This window comes from Filicampus tigris, chromosome 8 (assembly GCF_054856515.1).
Source record: "Filicampus tigris isolate MCC_2025a chromosome 8, RoL_Ftig_1.0, whole genome shotgun sequence".
Classification (NCBI taxonomy): domain Eukaryota; kingdom Metazoa; phylum Chordata; class Actinopteri; order Syngnathiformes; family Syngnathidae; genus Filicampus; species Filicampus tigris.
Genome location: NC_141224.1, coordinates 3,689,658 through 3,705,002, shown reverse-complemented (window position 1 = coordinate 3,705,002; position 15,345 = coordinate 3,689,658). Strand labels below are relative to the sequence as shown.

Sequence of the window (15,345 nt, the reverse complement as noted above, 5' to 3'; positions counted from 1 at the left end):
TGTTCACAAATTATGTCAATGTGGAACCAGTTAGCTGTATAAGCACGTCAACATACCAGTTAGCTACATTCAAATATCAACATTAGCATGCTGGTATGTTACATGTTACATTGGTAAGCCTAGCATGTTGACATGGGACCAGTTAGCTACATTAGCATGCTGGGTTGGACCGGGTAGCTAAGTTAGCCTGTCACCATACCGATTAGCAGAGATGGGAAATCCAGGTCCAGAAAGTAGTTTGACTTTAGCCACAGGTGCTTCTACTCAACTGGCAGGTAGATGAGCTCAGTTGATTAGAAGCACCTGTGGCTCAAGCCAAACTGTGGCAGGGTTTTTAATTTCTGGACCAGAATTTCACATCTCTGCTGATTAGCTACATTAGCATGAAAACAATTAGTAGCATTAACATGTTGACAAAACCTAGCATGCTGACATGGGTGCAGGTAGTAGTATTAACATGTTGATGTAGAACCAGTTAGCTACAATAGCATGTTGACATGGAACCAATTAGCTACATTTGCATATCAACATACCAGTTAACTTTTGCATGTGTACATTCGCAAGCTGAGATGGAACCAGTTAGCTACATTTGCACATCAACATTAGCATGTTGAAACTGAAACAATTCGGGTTACTCTCACTTTCAGTGCTGACTGAGCTGCTCTCCTGGTTTTCGTGCGACCCTGGAGGTGTATTTTATTTGAAATTCTGAGCTATGTTGCTGTCACCAGACAGTGGAGAAGGCGGCGGGCGATTGTGAATACACAGAGTATTTATTGTAAAAGAGGTAGAGAGAATACAGGTGTTTCACTGTACAGAAAAAAGGGACAACATTTATCATACACATACAAGCCTGTTAAAAAAAAACAACAAAAGCAAAAATAAAAAAAAAGACAGAAACAACATACAAAGTCTTTGGATTTTCTCTATTGCCCTCATTCGCCCTCTTCAAGCCACGAGTCATCCAACAGCAACGGCGTCAGTACTCGACTCGCTGTTGATCTTTTCGTGTGCTTCAAACCAGAAGAATGCAATCGGCACGCACGCGCTAACATGTTAGTGGAAAAATAACCCCTGATGGTAGTATTAATAAGAATCAAATCACACCCTGCATGCACGCGACACATTCTACGTTCACTCCAAGAAAAACAAAACAAAACAACCCCCACCACCCCAAAAAAAGCACACAAGCCAAGGGAAAATGAAAACGGGCGCGACTGAGTGGGGGAGTGTGATGTCATTCGTTTTGTCTTTGTCGCTCCTCAATCTTTTTGTCTGGTAAAGGGGGGGGGGGTCAAGGGCTTGGGGGGTGCTCGTGTGTGTTTGTGGATCAGTCCGAGTTGTCCGACTGGTCGCTGTGGGGCGGGGAGGTGCCCGGCGGGGGCGAGCTTCGAGCCTGCCAGCTCCCGTTGGCCTGACGACGGCACAAACACAAAATCTCAGCAAGCATTGCGTCACATTTTGGAGTTTTACCCAAAATGCAAAGAAAAGTATGGCATAGATGAATTTGCAAAAAATAAATGCTTGTGGCTGACTTTGTTTGTGGAAAGGGAAGATGTAAAATGGGTGTTTCTTTTGAGTTGTAGTGGTTGAAATGATTTTGGACTTCTCATAGAATCTCCGCAAAGTAGCGCAAATATCTTATCCAGTATCGACCAATTACATTTATTTACACATTATATTTTTAACTAGATTTCTATTCAAGTCAATTATTTTGTACTGAGTTTGGCTACATTTATAAATGTAATGATTTATTTAATTTACTCATTTAATGCGTCATTTTCTTTCTATACAATTGATGTTTGTATGCAAGAATGCTATTTTATGTATTTATTTCTCTTTAATATGTAATTCATATTATTTTCAGCTCTCAATTTACTCATATATTACTCATTGATTTTTTTTTACTTGATTCACATTTTATATGCCAATTGTGTTCTCTATTTTATTATTTTTTTTATGTTGTATTTTCATGTATTTTTTTAACTTATTAATATTAAATTCATTCATTGAATTTTTGTTGAATTTATATTTATTATGATCCATTTTTTTGATGAATTGACTCATTTTTTTAATGTATATTTCATTTACCTGAGAATTTGGATGTCTTCCTAGTTACATTTTTGAGTTTATTGATGAATAAATGTGAACTGTTGAAAAAAGGGGAAACATTGCGAAAGTGAGTCATGTGAGAAATGTGGGTGAGATGAAAATGCTAGCTGGCGGTGGTGACGGGTACCTGCACCCCCATTTGGTAGGCAGCCTCCCCGTTGACCGGCGGGACCCCGAGGAAGAGGTCGGCGGAGAACGACCCCGACCCTGAAAGCGCACACAGCCAATGTGAAATCGTCATCACGTACAGTTACAGTCTTGCCCCTCATGTTTGGCATTCGCTACTTGCACATTCCCATATTGGCGCACCTGTGGAGTTGGGCGTGTGCGGCGAGTCGTCGCCCTGTCGCGCTCCCAAAGCGTTCTTCATGGCGTACAGGTTGGCCTCCTCCTGGAATTTGCCAATGTTTTTCTTGTAGCGGATTCTCTTGTTGCCGAACCAGTTGGAGACCTGCCGCGAATAACAAAGCGCAGCGAACCGCGTTAAAAAAGAGCAAGAATGGAATATTTGTCACATCAAGTGCAACTCAAGTCGCAGTTGCTACACCAGACGCTAATTCTACCAATTCAAAACAGAAAACGGTTTTACTTTGGCCTCATCTTGGGTCAAATTGACCACTTTTGAAGTTGAAAAAAAGTGAAAAATATATAACATTTTTACTAAAAAAAAACAAGATAAAAAGTTTCTTTTGGACACATCTTTGCCCTATTTTCTAATTATTTTTAGTGTTTTTTTTTTTCTCCCCCCCCTCCAAAAGACTTGTACCTGAGAAACGGTGATCCCGCACTGCTTGGCGAGTTCTTCTTTGGCTTCTTCGCTAGGGTAAGGGTTAGAGAGGTGCGAGTAGAAGTACTCGTTGAGCACCTCGGTGGCCTGCTTGCTGAAGTTGCGCCTCTTGCGCCTGGCGGGACACAAAAGAGCCGTTGAGCAATGGCTAAGGTTTTGCAAAGGTGCCCGTTACGGCCTGCGAGCCCACCTGGCATCCAGGAAGCGCGACCTGAGGATCATGACGGCCTCGCAGGTGCTCTGCTTGAGCTGCGTCTGGATGGAGCTGAACTTGCGGTGGATGATGCCGACCATGCGCTCGATCTCGCGCGGCGTGACGGGCCGCGTGCGCGACTGCTCCCGCAGCAGGTTCATCACATGGGTGGTGAACTCCGTGCACGCCTGCGCCGGATCACAAACGTTCACACGTGACCGACCGGCAAGTGACAGGCAAACGGTCAGCCGGTCGCTAACACGAGCTTGCAACAGCCAACGCTACCGTTTGCCCTTGACACCCAAGTCACTCACGCGTCAGACAGACAATATGGCGTCAAACACAAGGATGGCGACAATGTGAGCTGCACCTCTCACTGGGGCCGAAACTAACCACTATTTTAATAAGTGATTAATCTGTCCATTATTTTTACAGTTCACCGAAGAAATGGATATTTAAAAAAAAGATTCTTTAATTTCGATTTCTCGATTCACACCCAGGACATTACTTCACACTGACATTGCAGAAAATGTACAAAGCAAAGGGATGATGATTCAGTTACTGATTTGGTCCATAACATCCGTCAGAAAATTGGCAAAATTCGTGATGCTTGCAAACATTTTTTGGACCTCAACATAAATATTGATTTTTGATTTAACAAAGACAGAAATTGGACAACATTTACTATTGAGAGGCTGAAATTCTAAATATTTGGGCAATTTGAAGTTAAATTTAGTCTCTAAATGATTAATCAATTTTCCAAATAGCTACCAATAAATTTCATCATTGATTAATTAACTGTTGCCCCTTACACATTTTGTAGTTTCATAATAGAAAATCAAAAGTTTTCCTCATTATTTCATGAATTGATGGGATAATCGCTGATAAAAAGTAAAGTCAAGCGTTGGCTGCAGTGTTAAAGACTGAACATTTTTAGGGTCTCCTGAAAAGTGCTGATTTTGGATGTACGAGGATTCCGAAGCCCAACGTGCCATTTACAATGTTTATCATTTGTTTAGTGTGTAGTTGAACTGGGAAGGGTCAATAAACCTTTTAAGAATCAAGAAAAAATAAAGATTAACTCATTCACTGCCAGACATTTTCAGACTCTCTTTACAATTGTTTGAAAAAATGTGAAACATTTTTAATAAGTTCCTGGGATTGAATGGCTGAACTGTGAAAAGCAAATAAATTCGTCAATGGCAGTGAATGAGCTAAAGGTCTTTTTTCTGAAACTTTATTAGTCGTTTTGTTACTTATTGAGTTTGCAAAGACACCTAAATATACATTTGTATTTTTTTCAAAAAATAAAACCTAAATGTAACTTTTTTTTTTTTTTATCTATTTTTGTAATTATTATTTTGAGATTTACAAATGTCCACACGACATATTAAAAAAAGGATGTATATATTTTTTTAAGTCGAGAAAGGAACTTTTTTAAATGCATCCATCCATTATGTGAGCTGCTTCTCCTCCTTCTGGAAGACGCATTGCGCTAAAGAAACGTGCTAGCGGTGGCGCCTAACCTGCTCGTATTTCTCCAGTTCGGTGTGGTAGATGCCGCGTATCTGGCCCAGCTTGCTCTTGTAGTCCGAGTGCTCCAGGGAGCTGTCGGGCGACATGCCGCCCGAGCTGGTGGCCGCCGACACGGCGGCGGCCGCCCCGCCGCCCTTCTCGGGCCCGGCCACGCCCTCGGCCAGCAGCATGTTGTCCAGACGCACCAGCTGGGGGTCCTGCGGCTCCTCCTCCTGGTTGTTCCTCATGGACAGGCCTGCGGGACAAACCAGAGGCGCACGGCTCCTCACTTCCGCTTCGGTCATGTAGTCATGCGTCAAATGCCATTTAAGGCGGAGGCTCATTCCGAGAAGACATTACAAGTATGGCAAAATGGGCCGAAACGATCAATTGCATGGGGCTTCCCTCATGACTATTGAGGCGTTTTTCTAGTTGAGTCATTAGTCCGATATCTCTTTTCTGGTGAACATTGCTGTTGACTACTTTTCAAGATAGATGCCTTGTGCGCTACATTGACGGCACTATATAAAAGGGGTCACCTAGACTCACTAACATGTTCTAGCAGCGCTCTCAAGCAGCCAGCCGACTATGTGGGAGAGCGCGGATGTGAGGGGACTCTCAACATAGGCGGAAAGAGCGAGGCGGAGCCGTCCGTCTCGTGTGTGCATTTATGCTCAACGTCTGTTTGGCCAGCTGTTGTCTATTTTGAACGCCTACCTTTGAGAAGTGCTGGAGCTTATTGGCTGCTGCTGAGAGAACATCACAAACACACACAAGCATGACGAAGGCAACAACAGAGTGTGTGTGCGCGTACCTGTCTTTTCTTTAATCTCACACAGCACGCTGAACAAAGCCGGCTTCATTCGGTGACAGTTGAGCGCATGTTTCCTGTAAAGGCAACAGCAAAGACACAAGGCTGTTAGCACTAGCACTAGATCCTCTATAAGTCATATATATATATATATATATGTCATTGGGATAGATTAAGGAAGACTTCACACAGACCACTCAAAGGGCTTCACAAAGTTAGAGAAGTTAGTAGGGCTGCAACTAAACACTAAGATGTTGATTATTTGTTTCAATTAATCGATTAATTAGTTCCATCCTTATCTTGAAAAATAGAACATTATTTCAAATTGGCAGTGCATTAATGCACAAACATGAATTATGATCCAGTAACTGATTTGGTCCGGAGCATTATTCTGAAAAATGTTTAACATTCTTTTCTACGTTTGCAAATGCCTTGAGAATCAGCGTGGCTAGGGAGTGGGACAACTTGGGTATTCTCTGCCTGTTGTGGATTAATCGAAAAGTGTACCTCTAAATACAAGTAGCCTCAACACAACCTATGCATCCTTGATTTGAGCTGAACAGACAAAAGCAACCTCCGGGGTTTCCTTCGTACTATCAATTGCAACAGAACTTTGGCAGCTACAGATGAGGTTTGACAACTTTATCTATTTTTCAACGCTTCTGCCTCTGCTCCGTTCCGGAAACACTTGGGAAACATCGGTGTCTGCTTGTCTTTGTGAGATTTTGTGTAGAGATTATTGGAGCATGGTGAAAAATGTGGACTGTCGGATCTTTTAAGACGTGGAAAGGTCCTTATGTGTGTACCGAACCTATGTTATTTTTCAAATCAAGTAATCAGTAAAGTAACAGTTTCTTTGTCATGGTAACTGTGGAAACACTGGGAATATGAAATAAGCAAGTCTGCATTTTCTGGAAGCTCAGTGCTAACAACACTGGCAGCCAGTACTAAGCAGGCTAATTTGGTTAGCCAGTGAAAAGGTAGCTACGAACTAAGTAGTAAGCATTAGCAGCGAACAAACAGGACGCCACACCTCGGCATTTGGCACGCAAGCTGCGAGCTGGGCCCCTCGTAAAATGTCGACAGAAATGCGAAACAAATTGTTGAAAAACAAAACAAACAAAAACATGCTGTTGCCGTTAGCAGCGAGCTAAGTGCGAACAGCACAGACGCTGCCAGCCAGGATGTCAACTGTCAACAAAGCAGCTCGAACGGGCTACACACGAGAGCCTGGACGCGTAACATGACTTATTTTTCGTTATTCCGACGAATTATCTCGCGTATAAAAGACGTTGAGGCCATAAGATTATATTTAATACAGCTTGGCGGGCGCCGTTCGCCTTTGTAGCATTGGTTCGTTAGCTTAGCCTAGCCAGCTAAAAATGGCTACCTTCCAGGTTAGCGTCAGTAAAGTCAACCACCAAACAAAAAAGCAACACACTGAATAAATCGCCAGTTCGTCGTTATATAGTTTGCACGTTTTAGTGTTTGACTTTATGTAGTTGGAAGCGATCCGTTCGCACGTGACTAAAGTCTACAGACAATCGATGCAAGTTGGGCAAACTTAGTTCGTCAGTCGAGACTGTCAAAACTAAAGTTGGTCAAATTGCACCGAAATCGCCAAACGTGGACTGACTTTGCCTGCGCCTCGTCCAGACTTTGGTCGGTGATGGTCATAATCTGGTGCAGGATGTCGCCGATATCCCGGCGGATTTCGTGTCCGTTCTCAGCGCCGTTCTCCAGGCCCGCCGGCGGCTCGTCGGCGGGGCGGTGGTGCGGCGCCGGCGGCGCTGAGTGCGCCATGCCGGGGTGGCCGCTCAAGGGGAGGCCCCGGCCGTTGGAGGCCCCGTTGGCCGTCAGAGGCTGCTGCGGCGGTTGCTGCTGCAACATCTCGTCGAGCGACGCGCAGTGGCGGCGGCTGCTGCTGCAACATCTCGTCGAGCGACGCGCAGTGGCGGCGGCTGCTGCTGCAACATCTCGTCGAACGAGCGCACCAGCGCCACCGCACTCTACCGCAGGCGCGCACCAGGCGGCCACCAGCCAGTAGACAACGCGGCCGGGACGCCCCCTAGCGGCATCCTCCGGGAGCTCTCGGGTAAATCCGCGTTATTCTGCAACCGTGCATCTGCAAGTGTACACTTTTGGACAACAATTTGAAAGGGGTATGAGTAAGGAAAGCATGGAAAGGCAGAAGGAACCGGAGAGAAACTCATTACATTAGTTACATTAGTGTGGGTTCTCAAGACGTTAATGTGTGTCTGTGTTTTTTTTTTTGAATGAAGTGACTTGTCTGACTTCATGCACTGTTATCCACCACCCACACTACAAAGGCCAGTCATGTTCCCTACACAGTCTAGTTTAGGCAACGGTAAATGTACTCTACTTATATGCATCGATGTTGGTCAAGGAATTGGAAAGTAGTACTAGAAAATGAATAATAATTTAAAAACCAACAAATTCGCACATGCATGAGTAAAGGATTTTTTTTACTTGCACTGTCACACATTTTAGGGCAAAATGCCACCATTTAGGGGCAGTCCAAATGGTCACAAACGTCTAGAAAAAAAAACACAGGTGTACAGACATTTATGTGGTTCATATTGTCTATTGTGTTCAATTAGCCTTGCCAGACCAGTTGAATTCTGCTGAGCATAATAAAAATATGTAAAATCTAATAATGTTACATTACAGCCTACAATAAAAAGAGACAAAGGCCAAAGTTATTTGACAGACTCCCTTTGGCCTACATTAAGAAGTTAACACAAGCTAATTTATTCCTTCCTTCAACGTATTCATTGCTGTAACCTAAAACCATATACACCTTTGATATAGATTTATATTCAACTGTATTTTGCTCTCGAAGAGACGACCAAACGAGAATTTTTGACGTGAACCTTTATTTTGAAAACGAAAGTTGCCGACAGATACTTCCGCTAATCGAGCTTCCGCTCATCGAGGTCCCGGTGAGCGTGGCAGCCATTACTTTGTTGCTCGATGGATTGGACTAATTTTGCATAACGCCCCTCAGTGTCATTCTTTCACCCTGAAATAGGCACCCAAACTTTACAATGCCAGTCTGTGCACTAAGGTTGTCTACGAAAATAGACTTTCGGTTTACCAATGTGTGATAAATCAAGGATAATGGTGGGAATCGCGACATTAAGCTGTACAATACATGCCATAAATATGCATGTTTGTGAGTTTTGATGGGACAGTGTTAACAGTTTTCAAGAGAGAGCTTGAAACAGTCCCGGAACTGTCTGTGTGTGACCACCACATTTGCACAAGTTCTTGCAGAAACATTCACCTGTTGCTCTTTGAAGGGTGACAATAGTAACAAAAAGCATAAAGATGAACATACAAAGAGCAGAGGGTGCCTTCACAGAGTTCTTCCTCAAATTATAAATAAAATGACCCCCCCCCCACACACAGTATGTATTATTGAACAGTATGGAATGATTGAATCCAAAACAAGATATCTTTTTTTTTTCATCTAAAAGAACAAAAACGAAAAGAAAAAAAAAATCAACTGAACAAAAACATTCCTCTTAGTGTCTTGAATAAAAAAAAACATTCTTAGACTTACAACCCCCCCAAATGATTACGAAAACAGAATGTAAAATATATCTTTATTTTATTGAATGAAAAAAGTATTAACCTAATATACTCTTGTTTTTGTGTGTGTGCTTTTAATGCAAAAATATTTAATTTGCACCCCTTGTTCTTTGTGTATTTTTTTTAATAAGCAAACAAAAATAGTAATATAAAAATGATCTGAATCAACTAAAATGCCTTTTTATCTGTGTACTGGATAAAAAAGGAAAATATTCTCCTTTTATTCATTCATTTCCCAATTGATACGATTATCTGTATCCTATTATGGCAACATATTGCACAATAATCAATATAGTGTGTGTGTGTGTGTGCTTGTACTGTCTTTGTTTTTATGTCTAATTTTTAGCTATGTGCAGCAATTTGGTGGTTATTTTCAATCAAAGTGAGTTGAGAGTTGAGTATGGGCCACGATGTTGGAGACATCGCCGCACTGCCATTTTATGTACCTCAAGTCATGAAAACAAAACGCAACGCCTCTTAACTCATAGACTTCTCCTTTTTTTTTTTTTTTTTTTTTTTCGAACGCTGCGAATCAACAGGAAGTGAGGCCAAACCACATCGCGAGCCGAAGAAGCTACGGCGCCTGTTTCAACACGACTGGAGGAGCTCAACTCCTCGGAAACCAAAGGCCTTCGTGACCTCACCGAGGCCCACCGGGAGGAGCGGGCGGAGGAGGCGGAGGAGGAGGAGGAGGAGGGGGCGTTTGCCGCTTCTGCTTTTGTCTGACTGCTTCTCAAACAAACGCGCGGGTGAGCACGCTGGTGGGCTGTGTACAGCCGAAAGAGGAAGACAGACGAGTGTGAGTGAAGCAAGTCGCGCGCGCACGGGCAAACTGCAACCATTGGCTGTTTTTTATTTTTGGTTTTTTTGCTGTGCTCCATCAAGGCTTGACAAGATGCAAACGTCCGCCGCGGTCCGCTTCTAGAAGACGCCACGGAAGGCCCAAAAAAAAAAAAAAAAAAAAAAAAGGTAAGCTTGGACTCACTCGACAATCTTCTCCTACTTTGACTCTCCGCGACGCAGGCAGGAATGTCAAAAGTTTCATTGCGCTGACAACGTCTGCGAGGCGGCAAGCTGCGACCTGCTGGGCTGCCTTTTTTTTTGTGTTTTGCAAGAGCGAGAGAGAGAGAGAAAGACTCCAAGTGGCCTGGCCTGCTTCGTTCCGCGCTGGCTTGGAATTACTCTCAACAATGCCACCCTTGAAGACTTGCACTGTAATGCTTTTTATCGGGGGGGGGGTGGGGGGGAACCGCCCAAACACTTTTGCAGGCTTTCGGACAAGGACGCCACAGTAGTCGCTTGTACGCTCGCTCTGCTGTCTGATGTGCTTCTTGAATGCGACGATTCACGGGGGCGACATCGCTTGTGCCCCAAAGTCATAGTCAGAGAAAGCAGTTACAAAGTACCTGTTTTGAGGAGGATCCTAATTTGACATTTTCACACCTGTTCAAGTCAATGTTTCATCACGCAACATCTAGTGGGGCACTGCCCCCCCCCCCCCCCCCCCAGCCCACCTCACCTCATCCCACTTGTGCTCCCGCAAGGCTCGAGATCGATGGCGTGCGCCGAGCTCAACGTGTACATGGCTGAAGGTGCGGCCCGGGCGCAGGCCGCTGAAAAAGCCGCAAATGAAGACGGGGCAGCTGCCGAGAAGACTTTAAAAGAGGAGGACCACGAGGAGGAGGAAGAGCGCCCACGGGAGGAAAGCCAGGATGTTCAGTGTCACTTTTTTGAGGAGGATGTGCAACAGGTTAGTGTCGACAGATGACAACTAGCTATGCGCTACGTGCTTATCGTGACACGGTGACCGGTCACCGCACGTAACCGAGGCCAAATGTGGAATTTATGTTACCGCGCAATATGTTTTAATTGAATCATCGCAGTTCTCGCCCAACGTGTAAAAAGTCTTGAGAAACAAGTCCCAGAACGGGCCTGCCAGGCTCTTTCAAGATATCAACGAGTACAACGAGTACTTTTTGCTGAGTCCTTTTGTCCGTCCACGCCGGCGCCAGGCCGGCCTGCCGCCGCCGGACTTCCCGGAGTCGCTGTACGAGCTGCTGTGCACGCTGCAGGAGGGCCGGCGGCTCAACGACCAGCGTTGCTCCTTCATGCTGGACGGCGCCATGAGGCGGCGATGCCACTCCGAGCCCAACGCCGCCAAGCCTTCGCACAGGGGTGAGACGCGCACGACGCGCCAGCGCCAGCAGCGTCACGCCAAGCGGCTTCGCTTTTCGATTTGTACAATTGATTTACTCGGTGAAGCAAATAATCGGGTAAAAATGTATTTTAAAAATTTAAGTTGATTGCAAAACCATTTTTCATTATTTTTCAATAGCGTGTCATGCCAATTTGTGTATCCAATTGTCATCCTTGGATTAATCAATGGAATAATTGATAGAGTAATCCTTTCTGAAAATATTTGACTCCTAGAATTGATCCCCAAAATGACTGAAGTAAATGCGAGGGAGGGAATGTCACGCATCAGGCGGGCTACTGGTGTGCTCTGTTGGTGACCCCTGACCTTTGAACGGAGGTCACAACACTTTCAACCTGCGCACAACCTGTTTACCTTTCCCGAGGGGCAAAAAAGAAGGCATCGAACCGGCCCCCGAAAGCAGCCATTTTTTTTTTTTTTTACCTAACCACAAGCGGAATCGTCTCTATTGACCAAGTGTGTTGAAAACACGGCAGGATTTTGTCTCCGGCCGGGCTGCGCTCATTCACAAAGTGACCAACACCGCGCTCACAAAAAGAGGGCCCTAAAAGTACGGCGAGTCATGAAGCAACTTCAAGTGTCCACTGGTGTGCTAATAGCGATCAAACAATAACAATGTCACTCCCGAGATGTGTCAAATTGGCAAAGTGTCAATGTGAAATTCATAAGTCAACTGTTTAAATAGTTCATGGCAAGGCAAGAGGAGCCACTGGAACGTCTGCTGATTTTTGTGTGCGTTGTAGTTGTTCATCATTAGCACCTAGCGGACGGAAGGAGCTGGCCAATGGCGGGCTGAAGCCAAGCAAAATGGATCGCACTTTCCTGACTAGAAGTCGCGTCATGAAGGGAGACAAAAACATAAATAAGTCGCTCCGGAGTTGAAGTTGCATTTTAGGGGGAATCTTATTTGACAAAAAAACGAGACCAAGAAGAGGACAGCTCGGACTGGCACCTGGATTGTGTTGACGCCGGCGAATGAGTTCCAGTTGGATTGGAAACCTCTGCTTGTAACTACAGAAACGTTTTTCTTTTGAGTTTAAAATGGCTTAGCTTCACTAGAATCCTGCATCACATTGTGACCATAGGTACAATCCTGGTCGGTTACTGCGCCTTTTGCAGCTGTAAATCCTTGTTGTGGCGTAAGGAAGCAACATGCTAACTAGCAATATGCTACACATTCGTTGCTGTGACTACTTCCTATTCCACTTTATTTTGGCGGTTGGCAAATACTTTTGGTGCGCTACCGTGACTTCTTTAGCATGTAGATGCTGGATGCTTCACCTTCTCACTCTTTAGCAAGTAGATGTCGCATGCTAAAGAAGGTGCGATAAAAGTACATGCCAATCACCAAAAGAAAGAAAGAAGAAGTAGTCACGGCAACGAATGTGTGACACATCGCTAGGTTAGCATCCTTGTGCCACAATAAGGATTTACGGCAGCAATAACCAACCAGGATTCTACCTTTGCCACGATGCGACATGGGATTCTAGTTCAAGTAAGCCATATTAAACTAAAAAGAAAAACGTTTCTGTTGGTAGAAGCAGAGGTTTTGCCCTAGCGGAACTCGTTGGCCGCCGTCCACACAATTAGGGAACGGACATTTTGGATGCCAGTTCAAGCTCTCATTTTGATCCACATAGGCTGCACCAGTCAAAGTATTGAGAAAAAAAAAAAAGTGACTTACAGTCTGGACTTGACACCGTTTTAATGGCGTGTCGTTGCCAGTGATCTTCTCGTCCATGACGTCGCTGCAGCGTGAGGAGTTTTTCGAGCTGGTGGCCAGAGCGCAGGCTCGCCGGCTGGACGAGCAGCGGGCGCAGCTGCAAAGGTCGCCGCGGGGCAAGCGGAAAGGCCGAAGCTTCCGAGGGAGTCTCAAGCAGCTCTCGTTGGCCAGGAGAGCCCCCAAGATGGCCGCCAAGGAGGAGCTCTACGACATGATCCTCACCACGCAGGTCAGGAGGGCCGAACGCAAACGGCATGAGAAATGGACGTTTTTTTTTTTCAAGCAAACATTATCTTGTTGTTATGAGATGCTGAGAAGAATTTGGAAAAAAAAATCATTTACAGTCAAGGCCGCACTATTGACGCCCCCTCTCGATGGCATATTTTCAAGCAATGTTTTGCCTTTACCGGTTTCTGCTAGCACTCGGACTCGCCCTCTAAATTCCAATTCGAAAGGCAGCATCATCGATGGTCAAAATAGTTGTGGGTTAATTTGATAATGGATTAGCTGCGGATTAATCGAAGAGCTATTGCCCCCGTGGTTGAGTGTGCCTGTGTTACTTTGTTTTTTTTTTTTGTTGCGGTTGCGGCGCGGCAGGCTCAAGGCAGGCTGGAGGAGCAGCGCAGCCGAGCTCCGGGCCCCATGGACGACGACGACTTCTTCTCGCTGCTGCTGAGGGTCCAGGGTGGGCGCATGGACGAGCAGAGGACTGAACTGCCTTGCATGCTGCAAACATGACCACCAGGGCGGCGACAACGACAACAACAACAACAACAACAACGACGACAACAACAAGAGCTTGAATGTGAATTTGCCTTTTGCTTGCTTACCAAGTTGCACACCTTGTTGAATGTCTGCTTGAGGACGGGGGGGGGGGGGGGGGGGGGGGGTATTGAGTTCGTGGAGTCTTGTGTTTTTGGCAACTGGGATTGTTCTCTGCCTCACAATTCATTAAAGGAAAAAGTTCATCCAAGCCTCTTGCTTTGTCTGGAGCAATTCTTCTCAGACTTTTTCCACCACCATGTAGGACCAGAATGGCCCAATTGGGATGTCACTATCCAATAGCTCTAGAATTGATTATTCCATCACGTCACTTCCTATCAATTTTTAATTTGCATTTAAGTATATTGCAAAACCATTTCCCCTGATTACTGTTAATGAACCAATTATTGTTGACTATTTGGTATTTTTTGGTGATTAAAGAACGCAACTAAATAACAATACAATACAATTTTATTGACTTCCAACCAAGTGCACCATTCCAAACTTGTGGTGCTGAAGATTCATTTGTAAAAGGAGAAAGCTCCTACTCATGCATGATTTATAAAGGAACATAAAGAATAAACGCAGGACGGGCTTTGGACTCCTTGTGGGCGGCTGTGATGAGCCCCATGACACTTCCTGCTAACCTTTGACCTTCTTCTGGCATGTTTGTGTCCTTGTGGTTCAGTCAGCTGGCAGGCAGGCAGGAGGAAGTTCTGCTCCATCTGTTGACTGACGACAGACGTCAGGCTTGACACCAGGATGCCGTGTCACTTCCTCAAATAAAAATAAGAGAGCACAATCGTGTGTTGATGAGGGACATGTCGCCACACCGCAGACACGTACAAAACTCATCTGCCATTTGTTGGAAATGGAAATGGGAAATTTAAATCAGTCTGCATTATTTCATGTTGTGCTTCAAAAGGCTAAACAGTCAAGAGGAAGATCATGGGCTGTAAAAAGTGCCAGGCAAGCACAAGAAAAATGAGGAAGCCTCTTGACCGGAAAGGCCTCTTCAACTCTTCAAGGGTTTTATTTGCTCACCAACACACCAAAACACATCAACGCAACATTCTCTTTTTTGTCCTCTACTGCTTGGTAGGCAAGTGATGCAAAAATGAAACTGCGCTACACAGTCTTGCTTCAAGTGGCGCTAGAAAGGGAGCCGTCTGGCTGCATTGAAAAGAAGTCAAAGCAAGGAGACGCTTCTGTCATAATAGTGCAAATCTATCGCCATGAACGCATGGCGGTCCCGCCCTATCGCTGATTTTTGTTTTATTACAGTTCTTACAATATATTTGATCTCATGTAGAAATGCATTTTGGAAAAAAATTAAAAAATGGCGCACCGTGCATAACAACATAAAATTAACAATCTGAAATTAATAATAATAATAAAGAACCTGAAACTGACGCACGGTGCAAAATAACACTGAGAATGAACATTACATTACTGGGAATAACATGGTTACTTATCTTGTTTCCAGTGAAAAGAAATCATACACAATCGTCAGTCTTAATATCCCATTAGGAAAATTTCACATTCAAAAGTCATCCCCACTATTTAAATCGTTTTAAATCGAAGTAGATTATTATTTTATAACTGATCACAT

The 15,345-nt window shown here is 44.6% G+C and overlaps 2 protein-coding genes across 3 annotated transcripts; one reads left to right on the top strand and one right to left on the bottom strand.

The window, feature by feature from the left end:
- Nucleotides 1–754: 754 nt before the first annotated feature.
- On the bottom strand, nt 755–7,462 carry pbx2 (pre-B-cell leukemia homeobox 2). The gene is made up of 8 exons (XM_086037787.1): nt 7,055–7,462; nt 5,422–5,495; nt 4,619–4,863; nt 3,090–3,280; nt 2,879–3,014; nt 2,422–2,563; nt 2,240–2,319; nt 755–1,414 (listed from the first exon to the last, which is right to left on the bottom strand). The coding sequence occupies exons 1-8, from the start codon at nt 7,306–7,308 to the stop codon at nt 1,331–1,333; spliced, it is 1,206 nt and encodes a 401-aa protein (XP_085893913.1). The 5' UTR covers nt 7,309–7,462; the 3' UTR covers nt 755–1,330.
- On the top strand, nt 7,314–13,834 carry gpsm3 (G protein signaling modulator 3). 2 transcript variants are annotated; one of them, XM_086037789.1, is made up of 7 exons: nt 7,314–7,513; nt 9,573–9,832; nt 9,919–10,002; nt 10,578–10,783; nt 11,046–11,208; nt 12,974–13,200; nt 13,569–13,834. In XM_086037789.1, exons 4-7 carry the CDS (start codon nt 10,589–10,591, stop codon nt 13,707–13,709), a joined length of 726 nt encoding a protein of 241 aa, XP_085893915.1. In that variant the 5' UTR covers nt 7,314–7,513; nt 9,573–9,832; nt 9,919–10,002; nt 10,578–10,588; the 3' UTR covers nt 13,710–13,834. The 2 variants fall into 2 exon arrangements, with proteins under 2 accessions (XP_085893915.1, XP_085893914.1); XM_086037788.1 differs by lacking the exon at nt 7,314–7,513 and having other exon boundaries at nt 9,713–10,002.
- Nucleotides 13,835–15,345: the final 1,511 nt, after the last annotated feature.

Coding starts and splice junctions, on each gene's coding strand:
- pbx2 (XM_086037787.1), bottom strand. CDS start 7,308: ATGTTGCAGCAGCAACCGCCGCAGCAGCCTCTGACGGCCAACGGGGCC. Junction 3,281..4,618: donor AACTGGAGAAATACGAGCAG/GTTAGGCGCCAC, acceptor GATCCGGCGCAG/GCGTGCACGGAGTTCACCAC. Junction 3,015..3,089: donor TCGCGCTTCCTGGATGCCAG/GTGGGCTCGCAG, acceptor GTGTCCCGCCAG/GCGCAAGAGGCGCAACTTCA.
- gpsm3 (XM_086037789.1), top strand. CDS start 10,589: ATGGCGTGCGCCGAGCTCAACGTGTACATGGCTGAAGGTGCGGCCCGG. Junction 10,784..11,045: donor TTGAGGAGGATGTGCAACAG/GTTAGTGTCGAC, acceptor CGCCGGCGCCAG/GCCGGCCTGCCGCCGCCGGA. Junction 13,201..13,568: donor ACATGATCCTCACCACGCAG/GTCAGGAGGGCC, acceptor GCGGCGCGGCAG/GCTCAAGGCAGGCTGGAGGA.